Below are 19213 nucleotides of genomic sequence, written 5' to 3'. Positions count from 1 at the left end.
AGGGACATTTTGCTTCTGTGACCACAATTTCACATCTTAAGACCTGATCTATCTCTGCAATCTGAGATAGAGATTTGTTGGAAAACCACTGGCCAAATAAATTAAGCTTCACAACTCTCACAATCACCATTCAGGGACCAAAAAGATGGTCCAGGACTTGATGTCCTCCTATGTGAACTGCATCTCCATAGGTAGCTTTAACTGCCAGTAATCAAAACAGGTATAGATTGTAGGTATAGATAAACGACAGTGACTACAAGACATCTTGTAAATCTTAAGGTTGATTAAAGGCCAACCGGAGGACTCAGTACTCATGGCTGTAACCATGGAGATTGAACTTCATGAACCTTCTCTGATGTAGCTAAGTGGTTACGTTAGTCAACATCATAGCGGTCTACTGCACGCAGCCAGTATCCTGAACAACTTGCCTGACTAACTTGGAGCTCTGTTAAATATCCTGAACTTTTGCTTACTGAATTAAGTTTAAGTTTTCAGGAAAACAAAGAGAAATTGGCAAATATTTGACAGATGAAATAGCACAGGTAAAATTGTTTTTACTCCCAATCAATAATACCTATATTTAAGAAGGGGGGTAGAACATGGCCAGGGAATTATAAACCAGTCAGCTTAACATCGGTGGTAGGAAAAATAATGGAATCCCTACTAAAGGAGAGAATAGAAGAACATCTAGAAATGAAAAGTATAATAATGAATATTCAGCATGGATTTCAAAAGGGAAAATGTTGCTTGACCAACCTTACTGAATTTTTGAACAGGTAAGAGAGAGAGTAGGCAATGGTAATGCAGTACATGTAATTCATCTAGATTTTCAAAAGGCCTTCGATAAGGTACCCCATAATAGACTAATGAATAAGGTCAGAGAATGCAGAGTCAGGGGACAAGTAGCAGAATGGATTGCTAGCTGGCTTCCAGACAGAAAGCAGAGAGTGGGAGTAAAGGGTAGCTATTCACAGTGGCAGAAGGTGGGTAGTGGTGTTCCACAAGGATCAGTGCTGGGACCACTGCTGTTCACAATTTACATTAACGATTTAGACTTTGGAATCAAAAACACAATTTCTAAATTTGTGGATGATACCAAATTTTGGGGGGGGGGGCTGTGGATAGTCAATACTGAGGAGGACAGCAACAAATTACAGGAGGACATTAATAAACTTGCAGAATGGCATATAATTGGCAAATGAATTTCAACACAGATAAATGTGAGGTATTACATTTTGGTAGGAAGAATAGGGAGGTCACTTATCACTTGGAGGGTGTGAGTCTAGGTGGGGTAGACAAAGGGATCTCAGAGTACAAATACACAAATCACAAAGTTGTGCCACAGATTAGCTAGGCCATAAAAAAAAGCAAACCAAGCTCTAGGGTTTATTACTAGAGGAATAGAATTGAAAAGTAGGGAAGTTATGCTAAACCTATATTGAACCTTGGTTAGACCACAACTAGAGTACTGTATGCAGTTCTGACACCATATTATAAAAAGGATAGAGACACACTGGATAGAGGGGCACTGGAGAGGGTGCAAAGAAGATTTACAAGGATGATACCAGAAATGCAAGGGTACACATATCAGGAAAGGATGAACAGGCTCTCTTTTTGCTTGAAAAAATAATGCTGAGGGGTGACCTAATAGAGGTCTTTAAAATTATGAAAGGTTTTGATAGAGTGGATACAGAATGTTTCCACTTGTGGGGAAGAACATAACTAGAGGCCATTAATATAAGATAGTCACCAAGAAATCCAATAGGGAATTCAGAAGAAACTTCTTTACCCAAAAAAGAGTGGTGAGAATGTGGAACTCACTACCACATGGAGTGGTTGAAGCGAATAGTATAGATGCATTTAAGGGGAGGCTGGACAAGCATATGAGGGAGAAGGGAATAGAGGGTTATGCTGATAGAGTTAGGAGGAGGAAAGATGGGAGGAGGCTCGAGTGGAGCATAAACGCCGGCATGGACGGGTTGGGCTGAATGGCCTGTTTCTGTGCCGTATATTCTATGTAATCCTGTGTAATAGGACCCCATTCATGGTTGCCACAGCCAGGAGGCTGATTATCTTATCTGTAAGCCACTTGTTCAAGATTTCTCAAGCAGTCAAACTGAACAATGTCATTAAGTTTTGAGAGACAGGGGAAGGGGCGAAGGGGAAGAGAAACCAATTCAAAGCCTGCTGATCGTTTTCTTGACCCATATGTCTTATGTTTTCCCATTTTGATGCAAAATGAAAGAGTTCAAAAGGTGACAGTTAGAACAAGAAGTTGCTGGGGAGCAGCTGAGGACATATTGGTTCCCTTCCTACAGACTGAAACCCTTGGCATCAGGACACCCCACCCCCAGAATCTGCAGTGGATTCGAGTAAAAGGAAAGAACAGGTTTGGGGAAAAAAAAGCAGAAACTCAAAGCCCCTGCTGCTCACACTCCAATAATAACTAACTTAATAGGGCCGTTATGTCCCCAAGTTATTTGGCAACAAAGGATTTTGCTCTGTAATAGTTCCTACTAAAAGAGAGCTCTTGGCACCAACTATTGCAGAGCTCAACATGTTGAAGTTGAAAGGTTAACAGAGCAATGTTCTCACAATTACCCACTGGTGACCTGTTATTGTGCCTAATGGTATTTGGAATGGAAGGAAAATGAAACTACCCATTAAAATTCACTAAGTACTTTAAACTGAACAAAAGTATCAAAATGGTCACCAGCTTCTGTATTGAAATGTCGCAACTTTGCGTTGTATAGTACAATGAATCTTTAGTCCATTATAGATTCAGAAACTGATTTTCTGATTTAAGATTATGGTTCCAGTGTTCAAAGTTGCTCTTAATAAGCATCAACTGGAAAGCTAAAAGGGGTCAACTATCTAAAGATACCGCATCAGTGATACTGATACACAAGTAAGGCAAAGTTGTAATTATACTGCAACTGCAAAAGTAAAGAAGGAAATCCACACACAAAATTTAACAGAACAATACGAATTATTAAATATAGGGGAGATCTAATGGTCTGACAGTAATAAAATTCTATATGATATTCAGCACAACTTATCCATTAATTCAATTTCTGTTGGACCATACCTTTGTTCCCAGCACTTTGACTGCACAATACTGGGCTGCTATGGGATGTAGAAGATTGAGTTTCAAACTGTAATCATCTTCTGCTGAAAGCTTCACTGATGCATTCACCTATAAAATAAATGACAAATCATTCACTCATTTTGTTACTCAAGTTGATCCCGTTTTCTCCCCCTTTGGAAGCAATCTGCAGAAAATATGCAACATGTATGTTACCATTCTTGGACATGTTCATTCTTAGACATACACATTCCTACTTACCAACTCGATAGCAAAATACTGCGATGCTGGAAATCCAAAATAACAGAAGATGTTGGAAAAACTCAGCAGGCCAGGCAACATCCGTGGAGAGAGAAATAGGGACCGCTCCCTCCGAGACACCCTAGTCCACTCCTCTATCACCCCCAGCACCCCTTCCCCCGGCACCTTCCCGTGCAAGCGCAGGAGATGCAACACCTGCCCATATACCTCCCCCCTTCCCACTGTCCAGGGGCCCAAACACCCCTTCCAGGTGAAACAGCGAATTACTTGTACTTCTTGCAATCTAGTATACTATATGCACTGCTCAAGATGTGGTCTCCTCTACATTGGGGAGACCAAACGCAGATTGGGTGACTGCTTTGCGGAACACCTCCATTCAGTCCGTAAGGGTGACCCCGAGCTTCCGGTCGCCTGTCATTTTAATTCACCGTTCCATTCCCACTCAGACCTCACCGTCTGCAGCCTCTTGCATTGTTCCACAGAAGCTCAGCGTAAGCTCGAGGAACAGCACCTCATCTTCCGATTAGGCACTTTACAGCCTTCCAGACTCAATATCAAGTTCAACAATTTCAGATCATAACTCGGCCCCTATTATATTTTCATATTTTTTATCCACACTTTTGATTTGTGTCTTTTCCTTTTTTTTCCCCTCTCTCCCACATGGCAGCTGTCTTTCACTTTGCCAGCACATTTCACACTTCATCTAGAGCCATTGTTTGTTTCTTTATCTGTCCTATTACCATCTCGTCTCACCTTGAATATCTCTTACTATCTCTTCTTTCATCCCCTCCCCCATTTCCCAGCCCCCAAACTGCCTTTTTTTCTCAGTTCTGAAGAAGGGTTTCGACCCGAGACGTTGCCTCTATTTCTCTCTCCACGGATGTTGCCTGGCCTGCTGAGTTTTTTCAGCGTCTTCTGTTGTTATTTCCTACTTACCAACTGTTGGTTTTAGTCCTCACTAGTTTTTATTTCACAAGTCTAAAAGCAACCTCTCTTCTCCACCCACTCCCTCCCCCAAGTAGTCTTGTTCAAAATTCACTAGAACAAGTCAAATTTAAGAAACTCAGACTCAGGCTGGGGCAGAGAAGAATTTGTATTTTATGCAAACAAAGGGACAGTGTTGCTCAGTTCAAAATCATGGAGAAAACCTTAAAGTTTGAGATGATACTAACTGGGAGTGGGTTTCAGGCAAGAGTGATGGGCAAGCATCAAACCACCCCTTCACAGATCTTAGGCCCAGGCTCTTTTAACTCTCATTTACATCCTGCCGGCCAGCTAACAGCCCGAAATGAGCTAAGAGAGGCAACTGGCTGGCTGTCGGCAGACAAAGATGGGTCAGCCCAGAGACTACCCATCGCAGTGGAGGGGGTTTCAGCAGGGTCTTGCATGTCTGGGGGGTGGGGGAGACCAGGGCAGCAGAGGTCCAGGCTTTCTTTGTGGGCCTGGAGGAGAAGAGCCCCTCAGGGCCCTGAATGGAGTTTAAAAACTTACCTTTTGTGGTCTTCACTTCTTCCCTGACCAGTTTTATTGAGTGGCATGATTGCCTTGCTCAGCCGGAAGTTAAAATGCCATGGAGGTTCTAATGAATCGTGGATCCTTGATTTGCATGTATTAATGAGGTTCCCAGCTGAGTCAGGCGGACACCTCAGCTACCAAAAAGAAAGGCCAATTATAGCAGAGGCAGGTGGAAATGCAGTGAAAACAGGACAGTAAGTTTTTGGAAGCGATTTTAACAGCGCTGGGTGGCACGTGTCAAAATAGTCTCCTAGGATGCAAAAAGTCTATGCAGCATAGTTCAGGTGTAAGAAAAACAGTAAGATGAGAGAAGTTTGGACGTTAACCAAATCCTAAATGTTAACTTTTTTGAGCATATGCCAGAATGCCTATTTAGCTACATGAATTTTCAAATAAACGAAATGTAATGAAACAAATATAATGCTATTCAACATGCTATGTACAAAAATACACAGCAAAAGATCTCATTTCTGTGCTTAAGATCAGATGTAGTATAATTACAACTGCTGTGAAGCAAAGTTTAAAAAAAAATGTTTCTACCAGGTTTAATGAAATAAAGAACTTGTTAAATTTTATCTTTAGAATGATAGCACAGCCAACAGTCTTGCTGGCTCTTCAACAAAAAAATTGAACTACCACTTGGATGATGGTGAGTCGAACTGTGTAATCAGCATAACTGCTGGCTCCACATCACTAAGCAGATACCAATCTCAAAATAACAACTGAAGTATAACTGTTCAGAGAATATTGGGAAAAACAAGATGTGAAGTGAGCAAGAATACAAGAAGCAGATTAAACCAACAATCCAATTCTTCCCCATGACCTTCCCACGTGTCCATGTGTACCAATTCCTCAAAACGTTTCGCATGGAAGTCAGGAACTGCTTCTTGGAGGTAACCTTGCACACCAAATTATTGAAGAGAAACTACCAAGGCAGTAACTTCTACATCTGTACCAACTATGTGATACTAATCTCAAACGGAAGGCAAACAATGTCAAAATACAGAATATTAATCCTGAAATGTTTCATTTTGTTCTTCTGAGTTTAAAGGTGGTTCCACTAAATGTAAACAATGGCCTTATGTTGTATTTTCTTTGGCTTTATCTAGGCAAATGTGCAACTTGCACGTTAATTGTGAAAGGCTGACCAATATAGGACTTTAACTGGTACTTCTAATGTGCATCTCTGTTGGTGCCAACCAGCACCAGGTTCATAAATGGTACTGACTCAAGAGGTCTGCTTTAGCCATTCCAAAATCTCTATTAACAGAGGTGGCAACCGTATCAGCATTTTCAGCCAATGGCTGAGGTGCTTCAGCTACATGCTTAGCACTCATGCTGAATGACCTAGCTTGATTGCAAAACTCTGAAGTGGAGCAGATTCTGACTGACGCTGGAGGATGAACCTTGATATTTGCAGCACTTTGGGCTGATGCAGGAAAATGCATGTTTGGTGCAACCATCATGGTCTGTTTTCATGAGTGCATTAGAAAATACTGCACTAAGTCACCTCAATATGCAGTTGAAAGGTGCACATAGAACCAAGTTTCATGATATTTAAAAAGAAATTATTGCAAGATTTCAGGAAATTGCAAATTGGAAATCAGTCCATTTTCAAGTGGGGAAACTGATAAAAATGAAACAAATCTTACATTAGAATTCGTAACTACTTTATCACGGCCACCAGACCTCAAGTCTTTCTGATCATTGAAGTAACTGGTTGTGATTAGGTACTCCAGCTTTAGTGTACAGTAGTAGGACTAGTCAGGGATACTGCTTTATAATAGAGGCCAAATTTGCTTTTATTACAGGGGATTCTGTGGGTTTTTTTTAAAAACAAACTTTAGGGGGAAATCACATTATACTAATTCGTCAGTTTTTCTGTGACAACTGAAAACCATTGGCCTTTGGGGTAGGTCTTACCTTCTTTACCTACCAATTTCAGCAGAGATGAGCTCAAATATAGCATTGAGAGCATGACCAGACCAAAATAATGAAAACTGAAGCCTCTAATCAAAACTTACAAATAATTTCTAACACCGAGGTTGATACTTAAATGCTCACAGACAGTCGGACAACACCACAACAGATGAAGCAGGTGGTGAGAGCAATATTAAAAAATTAAATGTCAGGGACTAGTTCGAGCAGTGGGTTACATGTTCTTTTACCTCTGGGGACTGAAATTCAAATTCAGTCTAGATTAATTGGAAGAATGAACACTCCCCTTGCTGCAGCTTGTAAGGGTACAAGGTTAATGTCATTTTAAACAATTTGAAATTTGATAGACCTTAGCCCACACGATGAAACTGGCCATAATGGCACTAAATCAATACAGTTTCCCTTCGAGGCAGCTGTGAAAAGGGGAAATGCGAACTGTCAGCATTCCAGGTCAGCGTCGGCGGGAATCTCGAGCGGCAGAGCGGGGCTATAAAAGGCCCCAGAGACCAGGTAAGGCGTACCAGTCTCGGAACTCGGAGGGAAGGAGAGAGGTAAAAAGTAATCCAAGTGTGACGTCACCAGAAAGCGGGTAAGTGATTGGTTGGTAAGTATTTCTCTCTTTTTTAAGCTTAAACTCTGTGGTTTATAGTTTCTAAGGTGCGATATTCATCATCTACAATCGGGGCAGAGGGTATTTAAAAATAATATTAATAAATTTAATTAATTACATAGAATGGGAGAGCAGGTGATGTGTTGCTGCTGCAATATGTGGGAGCTGGTGGACACCATTGATGCTCACGGTGATCACATTTGCAGTAAGTGTTGGCTGCTCGAGGAATTCCGGCTCCGTGTTGAAGAGCTGGAGTCCGAGCTTCAAACACTGAAACACATGAGGGAGGGGGAGAGTTACCTGGACTCTGTGTATCAGGAGGTAGTCACACCAATTAGATTAATTAATTCAGATGTAGTCCGTGGCCAGGGTCAGGATGGTGTGACTAGAAGTGAGGCAGGTATGGGGATCCAGGAGGTAGTGTTGGAGGAGCCGCAGCCCTTGCTCTTGTCAAACAGGTTTGAGGCTCTTACTCCGTGAGGATGGGAACAGGGACTGCGGGGAGGATGAGCAACCTGGCCACAGCACCGTGGAGCGGGGGGGGCCATTCAAGTGGGGGGAGTTAAAAGAAATGTTGTAGTGGTAGGGGATAGTATCGTTAGGGGGATAGATAGAGTTCTTTGCAGCCGAGAGCGAGAGTCCCGAAGGCTGTGTTGCCTGCCCGGTGCCAGGGTTAAGGACATCTCCTCTGGGCTGGAGAGAAACTTGGAGGGGGAGGATCCAGTTGTCGTGGTCCATGTTGGTACCAACGACATAGATAGGACAAGGAAGGAGGTTCTGCTGACGGAGTTTGAGCAGCTAGGGGCCAAATTAAAAAGCAGAACCACAAGGGTAATAATCTCTGGATTACTACCTGAGCCACGTGCAAATTTGGCTAGGGTAAATAAAATTAGAGAGTTAAATGCATGGCTCAAAGACTGGTGTGGGAGAAATGGGTTTTGCTTCCTGGGACACTGGCATCAGTACTGGGACGGGAGACAGCTGTTCCGTTGGGACGGACTTCACTTGGCCAGTGCTGGGACTAGAATCCTGGCGAATCGAATAACTAGGGCTGTAGAGAGGGTTTTAAACTAATTAGTGGGGGGGAGGTTTTAAGAGAGCGAAAAATAAAAATTACAGCGGAGAAGGCAATAGAGCAAGGTAGCAGTGGGGGATTTAAAAACCAGAGCGTGTCAGGAAGGGACAGAACGTATAATGATAAAAGTAAAGTAGTAAAAGCAGGAATAAATTGTCAGAAAACATATTTGAAAGTTCTTTATCTGAATGCACGCAACATTCGTAACAAAATTGACGAGTTGACGGTGCAAATAACTACACATGGGTATGATCTGGTGGCCATTACGGAAACATGGCTGCAAGATAATCATGACTGGGAACTAAACATACAAGGGTATTTGACAATTAGGAAGGACAGACAGGAAGGAAAGGGAGGTGGGGTTGCTATGTTAATCAAGGATGGAATCACTGCAATAGTCAGAAATGATATTGGGTCAAAGGATCAGGATAGTGAAACAGTTTGGGTGGAGATAAGGAATAATAAGGGGGAAAAGTCACTGGTGGGCGTAGTCTATAGGCCTCCTAACAGTTGCAACTCTGTTGGTCGGAGTATAAATCAGGAAATAGTTGGGGCTTGTAATAAGGGAACAGCTATAATCATGGGGGATTTTAACTTCCATATTGACTGGACTAATCAAATTGGGCATGGCAGCATTGAGGAAGAGTTCCTTGAGCAGTATGTAACTGAACCAACCAGGGGGCAGGCAATCTTAGATCTGGTCCTGTGTAATGAGACAGGATTAATAAAAAATGTCCTAGTAAAGGAGTGACCATAATATGGTTGAATTCCAAATTCAGTTTGAGGGTGAGAGAGTTGGATCTCAAACCAGCGTACTAAGCTTAAATAAAAGGAGACTATGAAGGTATGAGAGTAGAATTGACTAAAGTGGACTGGGAAAACAGATTAAAGTGTAAGACGGTACAAGAGCAGTGGTCTACATTCAAGGAGATATTTCACATCTTTCAAGATAAATATATTCCACTGAGGAAAAAGGGGAGTAAAAGAAAAGACAGCCATCCGTGGCTTAGTAAAGTAATAAAGGATAGTATTCGACTGAAAACAAGGGCATATAAATTAGCCAAATCTAGTGGGAGGATAGAAGATTGGGAAGCATTTAAAAGCCAGCAAACAATAACTAAAAGATTAATTAAGAAAGGGAAGATAGATTATGAAAGTAAACTAGCAAAAAATATAAAAACAGATAGCAAGAGTTTCTACAGCTATATAAAAAGAAAAAGGGTGGCTAAAGTGAACGTTGGTCCCTTAGAGGATGAGACCGGGAAACTAGTGGTGGGGAACATGGAGATGGCAAAGATGCTGAATAAATATTTTGTATCAGACTTTACAGTAGAGGACACTAAAAATATCCCAACACTGGACAAACAGGGGGCAATTGGGGGGGGAGGAGCTAAACACGATTAAAATCACTAAGGAGATGGTACTCGGTAAAATAATGGGACTTGAGGCGGATAAATCCCCCGGACCTGATGGCCTACATCCTAGGGTCTTGAGAGAAGTGGCGGTAGGGATTGTGGATGCATTGGTGATCATTTTCCAGAACTCCCTGGACTCAGGAAAGGTCCCGGCAGATTGGAAAACTGCTAATGTAACACCCTTATTTAAGAAGGGAAGTAGACAAAAAGCTGGAAACTATAGACCAGTTAGCCTAACATCTGTGGTTGGCAAAATGTTGGAGTCCATTATTAAGGAAACAGTAACAGAGCATTTGGATAAACATAATTTAATAGGACAGAGTCAGCATGGTTTTATGAAGGGGAAGTCATGTTTGACAAATTTGCTCGAATTCTTTGAGGATGTAACATACAGGGTGGATAAAGGGGAACCAGTGGATGTAGTGTATTTGGACTTCCAAAAGGCATTTGACAAGGTTCCACACAAAAGATTACTGATCAAGATAATAAATCACGGGATTGGGGGTTATATACTGGCATGGGTGGAAGATTGGCTATCTAACAGAAAACAAAGTTGGGATAAATGGTTCGTTCTCGGGCTGGCAATCAGTAACTAGTGGTGTTCCGCAGGGGTCAGTGCTGGGACCCCAACTCCTTACAATCTATATTAACGATTTGGAGGAAGGGACCGAGTGCAACATATCCAAGTTTGCCGACGATACAAAGATGGGAGGGAAAGCAGTGAGTGAGGAGGACATAGACAGGCTAAGTGAGTGGGCAGAGATTTGGCAGATGCAATATAATGTTGGAAAGAGCAAGTTATTATCTAAATGGAGAGAAACTGCAAAGTGCTACAGTACAAAGGGATCTGGGGGTCCTGGTGCATGAAACACAAAAAGTTAGAATGCAGGTGCAGCAGGTGATCAGGAAGGCCAATGGAATCTTGGCTTTTATTGCAAGGGGGATGGAGTATAAAAACAGGGAAGTCTTGCTGCAGTTATACAGGGTATTGGTGAGGCCACACCTGGAATACTGCGTGCAGTTTTGGTTTCCATATTTAAGAAAAGATATACTTGCTCTCGAGGCGGTTCAGAGAAGGTTCACTCGGTTGATTCCAGAGATGAGGGGGTTGACGTATGAGGAAAGGTTGAGTAGGTTGGGACTCTACTCATTGGAGTTCAGAAGAATGAGAGGCGATCTTATCAAAACATATAAGATTGTGAGGGGGCTTGATCGGGTGGATGTGGTGAGGATGTTTCCACTGATGGGTGAGATTAGAACTAGGGGGCATAATCTTAGAATAAGGGGCTGCCCTTTCAAAACTGAGATGAGGAGAAACTTCTTCACTCAGAGGGTAGTAAATCTATGGAATTTGCTACCCCAGAGAGCTGTGGAAGCTGCAACATTAAATAAATTTAAAATGGAGATAGACATTTTCCTAGCAGATAAGGGAATTAGGGGTTACGGGGAGAGGGCAGGGAAGTGGACGTGAGTCTAGATTCAGATCAGCCATGATCCTATTGAATGGCGGAGCAGGCCCGAGGGGCCGTATGGCCTACTCCTGCTCCTATTTCTTATGTATAGTACGACCAGATGTAAAATTCCCTCTACAACACCCCAGCAATAGAAAAAGAGCTTCCAAAAATATATATACAGGAAACTTTCTGATATCCGGCAATGACGGGACCAAGCTGGTGCCATAACATCAAAAGTGCCGGACATACCAGAGTTAATGTTTAAACATACGGAACTGAGAAGCTCCGTGTGAATCAACAAACCCTGTGCTTCAAAATAGTCGGCTGCAGCTGCAAGCGTCTGTAGCTGAAGCTGTTGCTATAGCTACAGACCTTGCAGTGCTTGACTGGGAAAAAAAAAAGCAACGAGAACTAAAAAAACATATAGAAAACGGCTCCTGATTTTTGCCATTAGATCGAGTATTCCGGACATATAACCTCCGGATAAACCAAAGTTTCCTGTACCATCTCCTAGACATACACCAATATTCGCTGACTATTAAGAGGTTAGACCATTCTAGTATACTTCAACTTATTACTGACAAAACAGGAGAAAGCTGATTATCTTATATTTGTGGCCCTTAGTTTTAGACTCCCCCACAAGTGGAAACATCATCTCTACGTCTACCCTATCGAACATCTTCATAATTTTAAAGACCTCTATCAGGTCACCTCTCAGTCTTCCCTTTTCTAGAGAATGACATTGAATTTACATAGATTTGTTCAGTTTAAGTGCATGACAGACAATTATTTTAAACCCAATTGTCAATTATGAAAATCCCAATAAGCCACAGGAATCAGTGAAAGGGTATTTAAGTGGTTGGAATTGTTCAGTGAGTTTCATTATCAGAGGGTAGTCAAATTGATTGAAATTTTACAGGAAAAGATAACTCCCTGTAACCCAAAAAGATTAAAAGAAAAGGATTGTGTTTATAAATGTTATCTATGGAAGAGTATATCATATTAGATTATGATTCTTAGGTTATCTACTGGGAAGAGTCAGATAAGACTTCTCATTGTAAATAAATAATGGTATAATGCAAATTCACTTGTTCATTAATAAGTTTGCTGGACATTTTAAACTTAAACACATGGTCTGATGGATGCTCTACCACTTTCCAAGATTAAAGTAAGATCTTAAAGGAGATACAAGGTAACCTAGTACCTCGACACTGTTCGTTTCTCCAGGTGCATTACCACAAGCTTAGACTCTGGGTAAATCTCAACTCCCCATACCTTAGAGTGTTCGAAGATAGCCCATATCCTAACTCACACCAAGGCCGCGATTTTGCGTTCGGTGTCGGGATGGGTGCGGGTCAACTGGTTTCCGGGTTCCGGTCCCACCCCTAGCTGCCTCCGCTCCACAGACGTGATTTCTCCTTGGTTGACCTCGTTAAGTCCGCCCTGCGGGCTTGCCGGCCAATTAACAGGAAGCAGGTCTGATGGCGCGTCATCTGCTGGTTTACTTAAAGGGACCATGCACAATTTTATTTTGACAGTGATTTCTCAGCGTTTGACAATCACTGCACAATGGTGAACTCTTGCACCCAGGCTCTCCAATGACTCCCTCCATATGCTGGAATAGATGGCAGCTGCAGGTGAGATGACAGAAGTGATCTGTGAGGGGTTCTCCCAATGAGGTGGCACTGCACATATAGTTGGATTTAAAAATTTGTAAGCTAAAAAAAATCTCTATATGTTTTAAAAATGCAGTAACCAACATTTTCTTTGCTCTGAAACTCACCATGTGCAACATTGCATCCTTCACACCACTTTTGCAGTGGTCATCTTTTCACAAACATTACACCAGACTCTCAACACGCCACACTTACCTGGCGTGGTGTCCGGATGTCGTGAAACCCGACCCAGAAGCAGGAAAAATCAAAAAACAGGCGAAAACTTCTGACAAGTACCTGTTAATTGGCAGGTAATTGCCTTTAATCCGTTTCCTGCCGCTAGGCGTCGGGTCCATTTGCAAATCGGGGACCCAACACTTGGGAAGGCTGTTTGGAGGCAGGTTAATGGCAGGTTCGGGACCTGCCGTCAATCAATAGGACTTTAACCTCTGACCAGCCTCTCTGAGCGACGGCAAAATCGCGGCCCAAGTCCCGTTCTCCCATTACCCTGTGCCTGCTGCCCTAAATTGGCTCCTGGTCCAGCAATGCATCAAATTTAATTCCTCATCCTTGTGTTCAAATCCCTCCATGTCCTTGCCCCTTCCCACCTCTGTAACCTCCCCCAGGCTCTACAACCCTCTGAGAACTCTGCATTCCTCCAATTCAGGCCTCTTGTGCATGCTTGGTTTCCTTTGCCCCACCATTAGTGGCTGTGCCTTCAGCTGTCTAGGTCCCAAACTCTGGAATTTCCTCCCTAAACATTTCCGCCTCTCTCTCCTCAAAATCTACTTCTTTGACTAAACCTTTGGTCACCTGTCCTAATATCTTCTGTGGCTCGGTGCCAAATTCTGTCTGATAACGCTCCTGTGAAACGCCACGGATTTTACTATGTTAAAGGCACTACGTAATTGCAGGTTGTTGCTGCTTTTGAGAGATGAACTAATCTAGGGTAATAGGGTTTAAAAAGACCCTAAAACATTAATGGTATTAAATGGGTATTTGATCAGGAAAGAGATTTAGGGATTATAGTGAATAAACCTATGGGTCCATCAGCATAATACATAGCTCAAAATTTGAAAAAAGGTAAATAAGATAAACACTGCAAAAGGGCAATAAGACTCAACAAAATAGGTTTTACTTTTGCTGTTTAACATGTTGATCAGACTCGTATTGACTAATGTATGCAGTTCTGGACATCAAAGCCCTTGAAAGGATACAGCGATAAGCAATGATTTAGGGTCTCACAAATTTGAGGAAAAGTTTAGTGAGCTGAACTTGTTTTCTTTGAAAAAGGGATTCCATGTTGATCTCATTCAACATTTCAAGATTGTTCAAGCAAGTGATAACTGATCTAGACAAATTGCTTACAATGATAGAGTTTAAATAACAAGCAACATGCCAAAAAACTGGGAAGGTATATTTGAGGAAAGTCAGATGACACTTTATCATAAATTGCTAGCAAAGACCACAGTAGACAATATAAATTAGTTCAAGATAATTAGATGTGTTCCTGCAAAGAGGAGTAATTGGAGAATATGTGGAGAAGGTATTTAAGGGGAGGCTTTGACCCATGAATTAAGTGCAAGCTTGGTAGGCCTAATGGCCTTTCCTGTTCTCCAAAATTCTTATGATCTAAATTTTATTAAGTTAGGTTATTTTAACACTTGTTTTATTTGCAAAATCCAAAGCTGGAATGAAAAAAGGTACAAGTGGCCCATTCAAATAAACATTAAAAAAAAGGTTAAATTTTGGTGAGAGTAATTTCAATGTAAAGTAACTTTGCAGCTATGATCAGCTCAGAATCAGATTAAAATCCAATTAACACGAGAGTCAAAAGGCTGCATTTTCCGAGGACCTTGCATAAATCAGGACACATGCTCTAATAGCTGCTATTGTCAATAGGTTAAAAAAGCAACATAGAGCTAAACAAACTTGGAGAAAATTCTCAATAACATTTGACTCTTTACAATATTTCTCCTAAGAAAGCCCATTCTTCCAATGAATTATGCTTGAAATATGCTGGATCCCACCAGATTATCAATTAACCCAACTTCTACTGGTGCATGTCCTGGAAATAGTAATGTTACCTTAAGTGCCCTGCGGATCTCTCCAAAATCAGTAGCAACCATTGAATTTTCAGCCCATAAAGCTTAAACTAAAAATTATTGTATGAAGCAAAATCACACACAAATACTGATATCAGATAGTAATACAAGGCCGAATTTAACTTCAAAATCTTTTGTTGGTTTGAAGCAGGTAATGTGATGTAACAGTTCTCCTCAGCAACTGTTGAACAGGAGTCCGTGGTGCAAAACTTCACGAGAAATTAACTTCACAGAGCTCCTATAAGCCCCCACTCATACAGAACATGTAGCACCAGCCTGCCTATGCATCTCCCTGGGCTTTGTTGCTCAAGCTAGCATAAAAGAATGCACTTTTTTCAATTAATCAAAACTTATAATTACTTTTTACTGTGGATAACAGAGACAAAGGGAATCCATATGTGTAAATGACTTCAACAAACACCAAGCCTCACCAACTAAGATTTAATTAGATTCAATAGTTTATGTATTTGCCTCTTATGCTTCAGAAATCCATTACTTTTTAGTAATGTGGTTGTCAGTAACAAATTAAATTTATGACAACAACTTGCATTTATATAACTTATTTATAGGAAAGTGTTGCAAGGCATCTCACAGAAGCATATTAAGACAAAAACTGACACCAAGATTATAAGAGGGGTGATGAAAATCTTAATCAAAGTAGGTTTCAAGGAGGTTCTTAAAGAGGGACAGATGGAGAGGCAGAAGGGTATCGGGAGAGAATTCATGAGCTTAAGGACTAGACGGTTGAAATCACAGCCACCAATGGTGTGGGGAAGGGAGTGAGGGATACACACAAAGCCAAGGTTGGAGGAGCGCAGAGTTCTGTGGGGTTTCGAGAGGCTGGAGGAGGTTACAGAGATAGGGCAGGACAAGGCCATGAAGGGAGTTCAACAGGAGGATGAGATTTTCAAATTGGAGGCGTTGGGGAACCGGAGAGTAATGTGGGTCAGTGATCACAGGGGTGATGGTTGAGCAGGACTTAGTGCAGGATAGGATACCTGGCAGCAGAGTTTGGGATGAGTTGAAGTTTACGGAGGGTGAAGGATGGGAGGCTAGAATAGTCAGGTGTGGAGGTGACAAAGGCATAGATGAGGGTTTCAGCAGCAGATAGGCTGAAGCAGGTGTGAAGACGAGCGTCGTTACGGACGTGGAATTAGGCAGTCTTTGTGATGGAGAGGATATGGGGTTGGAAGCTCAATTCAGGGTCAAATAGGATGCAGAGGTTGTGAAGTCATCTTCATCCTTAGACAGTAGCCAGGGAGGTTGATGGAATTGGCGGCGTGGGTATGGAGTTTGTGGCAGAGGCCGAAGATAATTGAGGAAACTGCCGTTTATGCAGGACTGGATGTCGAACTAGCAGGCAGACAACACAAATACAGTGGAGAGGGTCAAGACAGGTCGTGGAGAGGTAGGGCTGGGTGTCATCAGTGTACATGTGGAACCAAATGCCAAGATCGATCTTTGGGGTCTCTAGAGGCAACGTGCCAGGGAAGGAATAAAAGCCATTGCTGGTGATGGTCTGGCTATGATTGAATAGTTCAGAGCAGAACCAAGAGAGGGCAGTCCCACTAAGCTGGATAATGGAGGAGGCGTTGGCGGAGAGCGGTGTGGTCGAACATGTCAAATGCTGCAGAGAGGTTGAGAAGGACGAAGAAGGATAGTGCCCTATGGTTACAGTCACAGACATTGATTAGGGCTGTTTGTGCTGTGGAATTGGCAGAAACCTGATTGGAAAGATTCAAACATGGAGCTGTGGGAAAGATGGGCAGGGATTTGAAAGGCAACAACATATTCAAGGACCTTGGAGAGAAAGGAGATTGAGCTTGGAGACAAAGCTGGCTGAATCGCAATCGGCGTGGATCGCAAGCAGATTGGAAGAATTTGGTGTTAATAGGAATTCGGTGAAGGAGCAGGAAGGCAATTTCTCATGTCCAACTCAAATGGAGGAGTGGAGCCACAGAACCCAAACACTCAAGTTAAGTATCTAGATATCTAATATTTAGGTTCTGTGGGCTAAGAATTCACTTTGGGGCGCCAAGCTCGCCTGGGCGCCGGAATTACCGCTGCGCGTGGAGCCACTTGCGCCATCGGGATATTCAGTTTCTGCGCCCCAAATGGAAGCCGGCCGCTAAACAAGCCTTCCCGCGCCCCGCTTGGGGCGCTGAAACTGAATATCGGCGCGCTAAGGGCCGCAGCGCCACCCGCTGTGGCACGGTACGCTGCGGTACTGCAGGCCTTCCTCCCACTGTTAAGGGGGAGGTGGCTGCAACAGCGCGATCCCCGCTCGCGAGTGCCGGCAAATGAGCCCGGCACCAAGGAGAAGTGCCGGGCTCTCGGGAAACAGCCGGCAATGCCGCGGGGGGGGGGGGGGGGGGGGGGGTTGTCGGAGGCCGGGGACGGAGGTGTGGGCAGGCGGCCGCCGAAAAAGCAGCCGGCCGCACCTCCACCTTAACTCGCACCACTACCGCCACAGGTTGGCCCCTGTGTACCGGTCGCTATTTGCGGCCGGCGCGGAAGAGGCGGGCACGACCTAATATGGCGTTCGGGGCGGTAGCGGGGCGCTGCGCACACTGATGATGTCATCGGTGGCGGCGCAGCGCTACAGGCTAACGCCGCCATTAGCGCCCCGCTAAATATCGCGGTGGTTGTGGCCAGTGGCGCTAAAGCCTCTGAGTGGCCTCTTTGGGCGCAAACTGGTGGCGCAAGCAACTGAATTTCTAGGCCTGTGTGTTTAGTATCTTCGTGGTTCTTATTAAACTTGAGTAAATAATTTTTGTCTTTTTTCTCTCTAAGTTAGGGCAGTGGGTTAAACTACGAAGTTTAGTTAGTAGTTTAATAAATAGAGGCATGGCAGGACAACTCAGTCCTGGCAAATACATAACCTGTGCCATGTGGGAAATCCAGGATGCTTCTAGTGTCCTGGATAACGTCAAGTGCAGGAAATATCGTCAGCTGGAAGAGCTCGAGCTCCGGGTTTCGGAGCTTGAACAGCGGCTGGCGACACTGCAGTGCATCTGCGAGGCTGAGAGCTACGTGGATAGCTCATTTCAGGAGGTGGTCACCCCACAGCTTAAGAGTTTGCAGGCAGAGGGGGAATGGGTGACCGCCAGACAGACAAGGAGGACCAGGCAGGTTGTGCAGGAGTCCCGAGTGCATCTCGCTCTCTAAGCAGTTCTGAATACTGATGAGGGCGATGGTTCCTCTGGGTAGTACAGCCAGAGCCAAGGCACCATGGGTGGCTCAGCTGTACAGGGGGAGAGGAGGAAGGTCAGGAAAGCAATAGTGATGGGGGATTCGACTGTTAGGGGAACAGACAGGCGTTTCTGTGGCCGCAGGCATGACTCCATAATAGTATGTTGCCTCCCTGGTGCCAGGCTCATGGATGTCACTGAGCGGCTGCAGGACACTCTTGGGGTGGGGGGGGTGAACAGCCAGAGGTCGTGGTCCATATCGGTACCAATGACATAGGCAGAAAGAGGAATCAGGTCCTGAAGGCAGAATTGAGAGAGCTAGGAAAGAGATCAATAAGCAGAACCTCAAAGGTAGCAATCTCTGGATTACTCCCAGTGCCACATGCTAGTGGGTGCAGAAATAGGAGGATAGAGCAGATGAATGCATGGCTGGAGAGATGGTGCAGGAGGGAGGGCTTTAGATTCCTGAGATATTGGGACCAGTTCTGGGGGGAAGTGTGACCTGTACAAGCCGGACGGGTTGCACCTCAACAGGGCCGGGACCAATATCCTCGCAGGGGACTTTGCTTGTGTTGTTGGGGAGGGTTTAAACTAACTTGGTGGGGGATGTAAACCTGAGTGTAGATTCAGAAGGGAGACGGAAAGTTGGAAATGGAAGGCAGAAAATTAGTAAGTGCGTTTGGAAGGCAGAGGAAACAAAGGCTACAAAATAAACAAAGGGGTTTGACAGTGCTTAATGGTATATTCTTCAATGCAAGGAGTCTACTGAATAAGGCAGATGAGCTGAGGGCACAGATAGACACGTGGAAGTATGATATCATAGCTATTACTGAAACAAGGCTGTAAGAAGGGCAGGAATGGCAGCTCAACATTCCTGGTTACAGGGTTTTCAGACAAGAGAGGGGATTA

At 43.5% G+C, this 19213-nt stretch overlaps 1 protein-coding gene across 1 annotated transcript in view; it reads right to left on the bottom strand.

The window, feature by feature from the left end:
• Nucleotides 1–19213, bottom strand: part of sugt1 (SGT1 homolog, MIS12 kinetochore complex assembly cochaperone) — a 258577-nt gene that overhangs the window by 97063 nt on the left and 142301 nt on the right. Inside the window, exon 10 of the mRNA XM_085998646.1 lies at nt 3089–3196. Within this exon, the coding sequence (XP_085854772.1) occupies nt 3089–3196 (108 nt within the window). The remainder of the gene's footprint in view (nt 1–3088; nt 3197–19213) is intronic.

Source organism: Somniosus microcephalus, chromosome 10 (assembly GCF_052327205.1).
Source record: "Somniosus microcephalus isolate GS21.2 chromosome 10, FLI_Smic_1.0, whole genome shotgun sequence".
In the NCBI taxonomy this organism is placed as follows: domain Eukaryota; kingdom Metazoa; phylum Chordata; class Chondrichthyes; order Squaliformes; family Somniosidae; genus Somniosus; species Somniosus microcephalus.
This window is presented reverse-complemented; position numbering and strand designations above follow the sequence as displayed.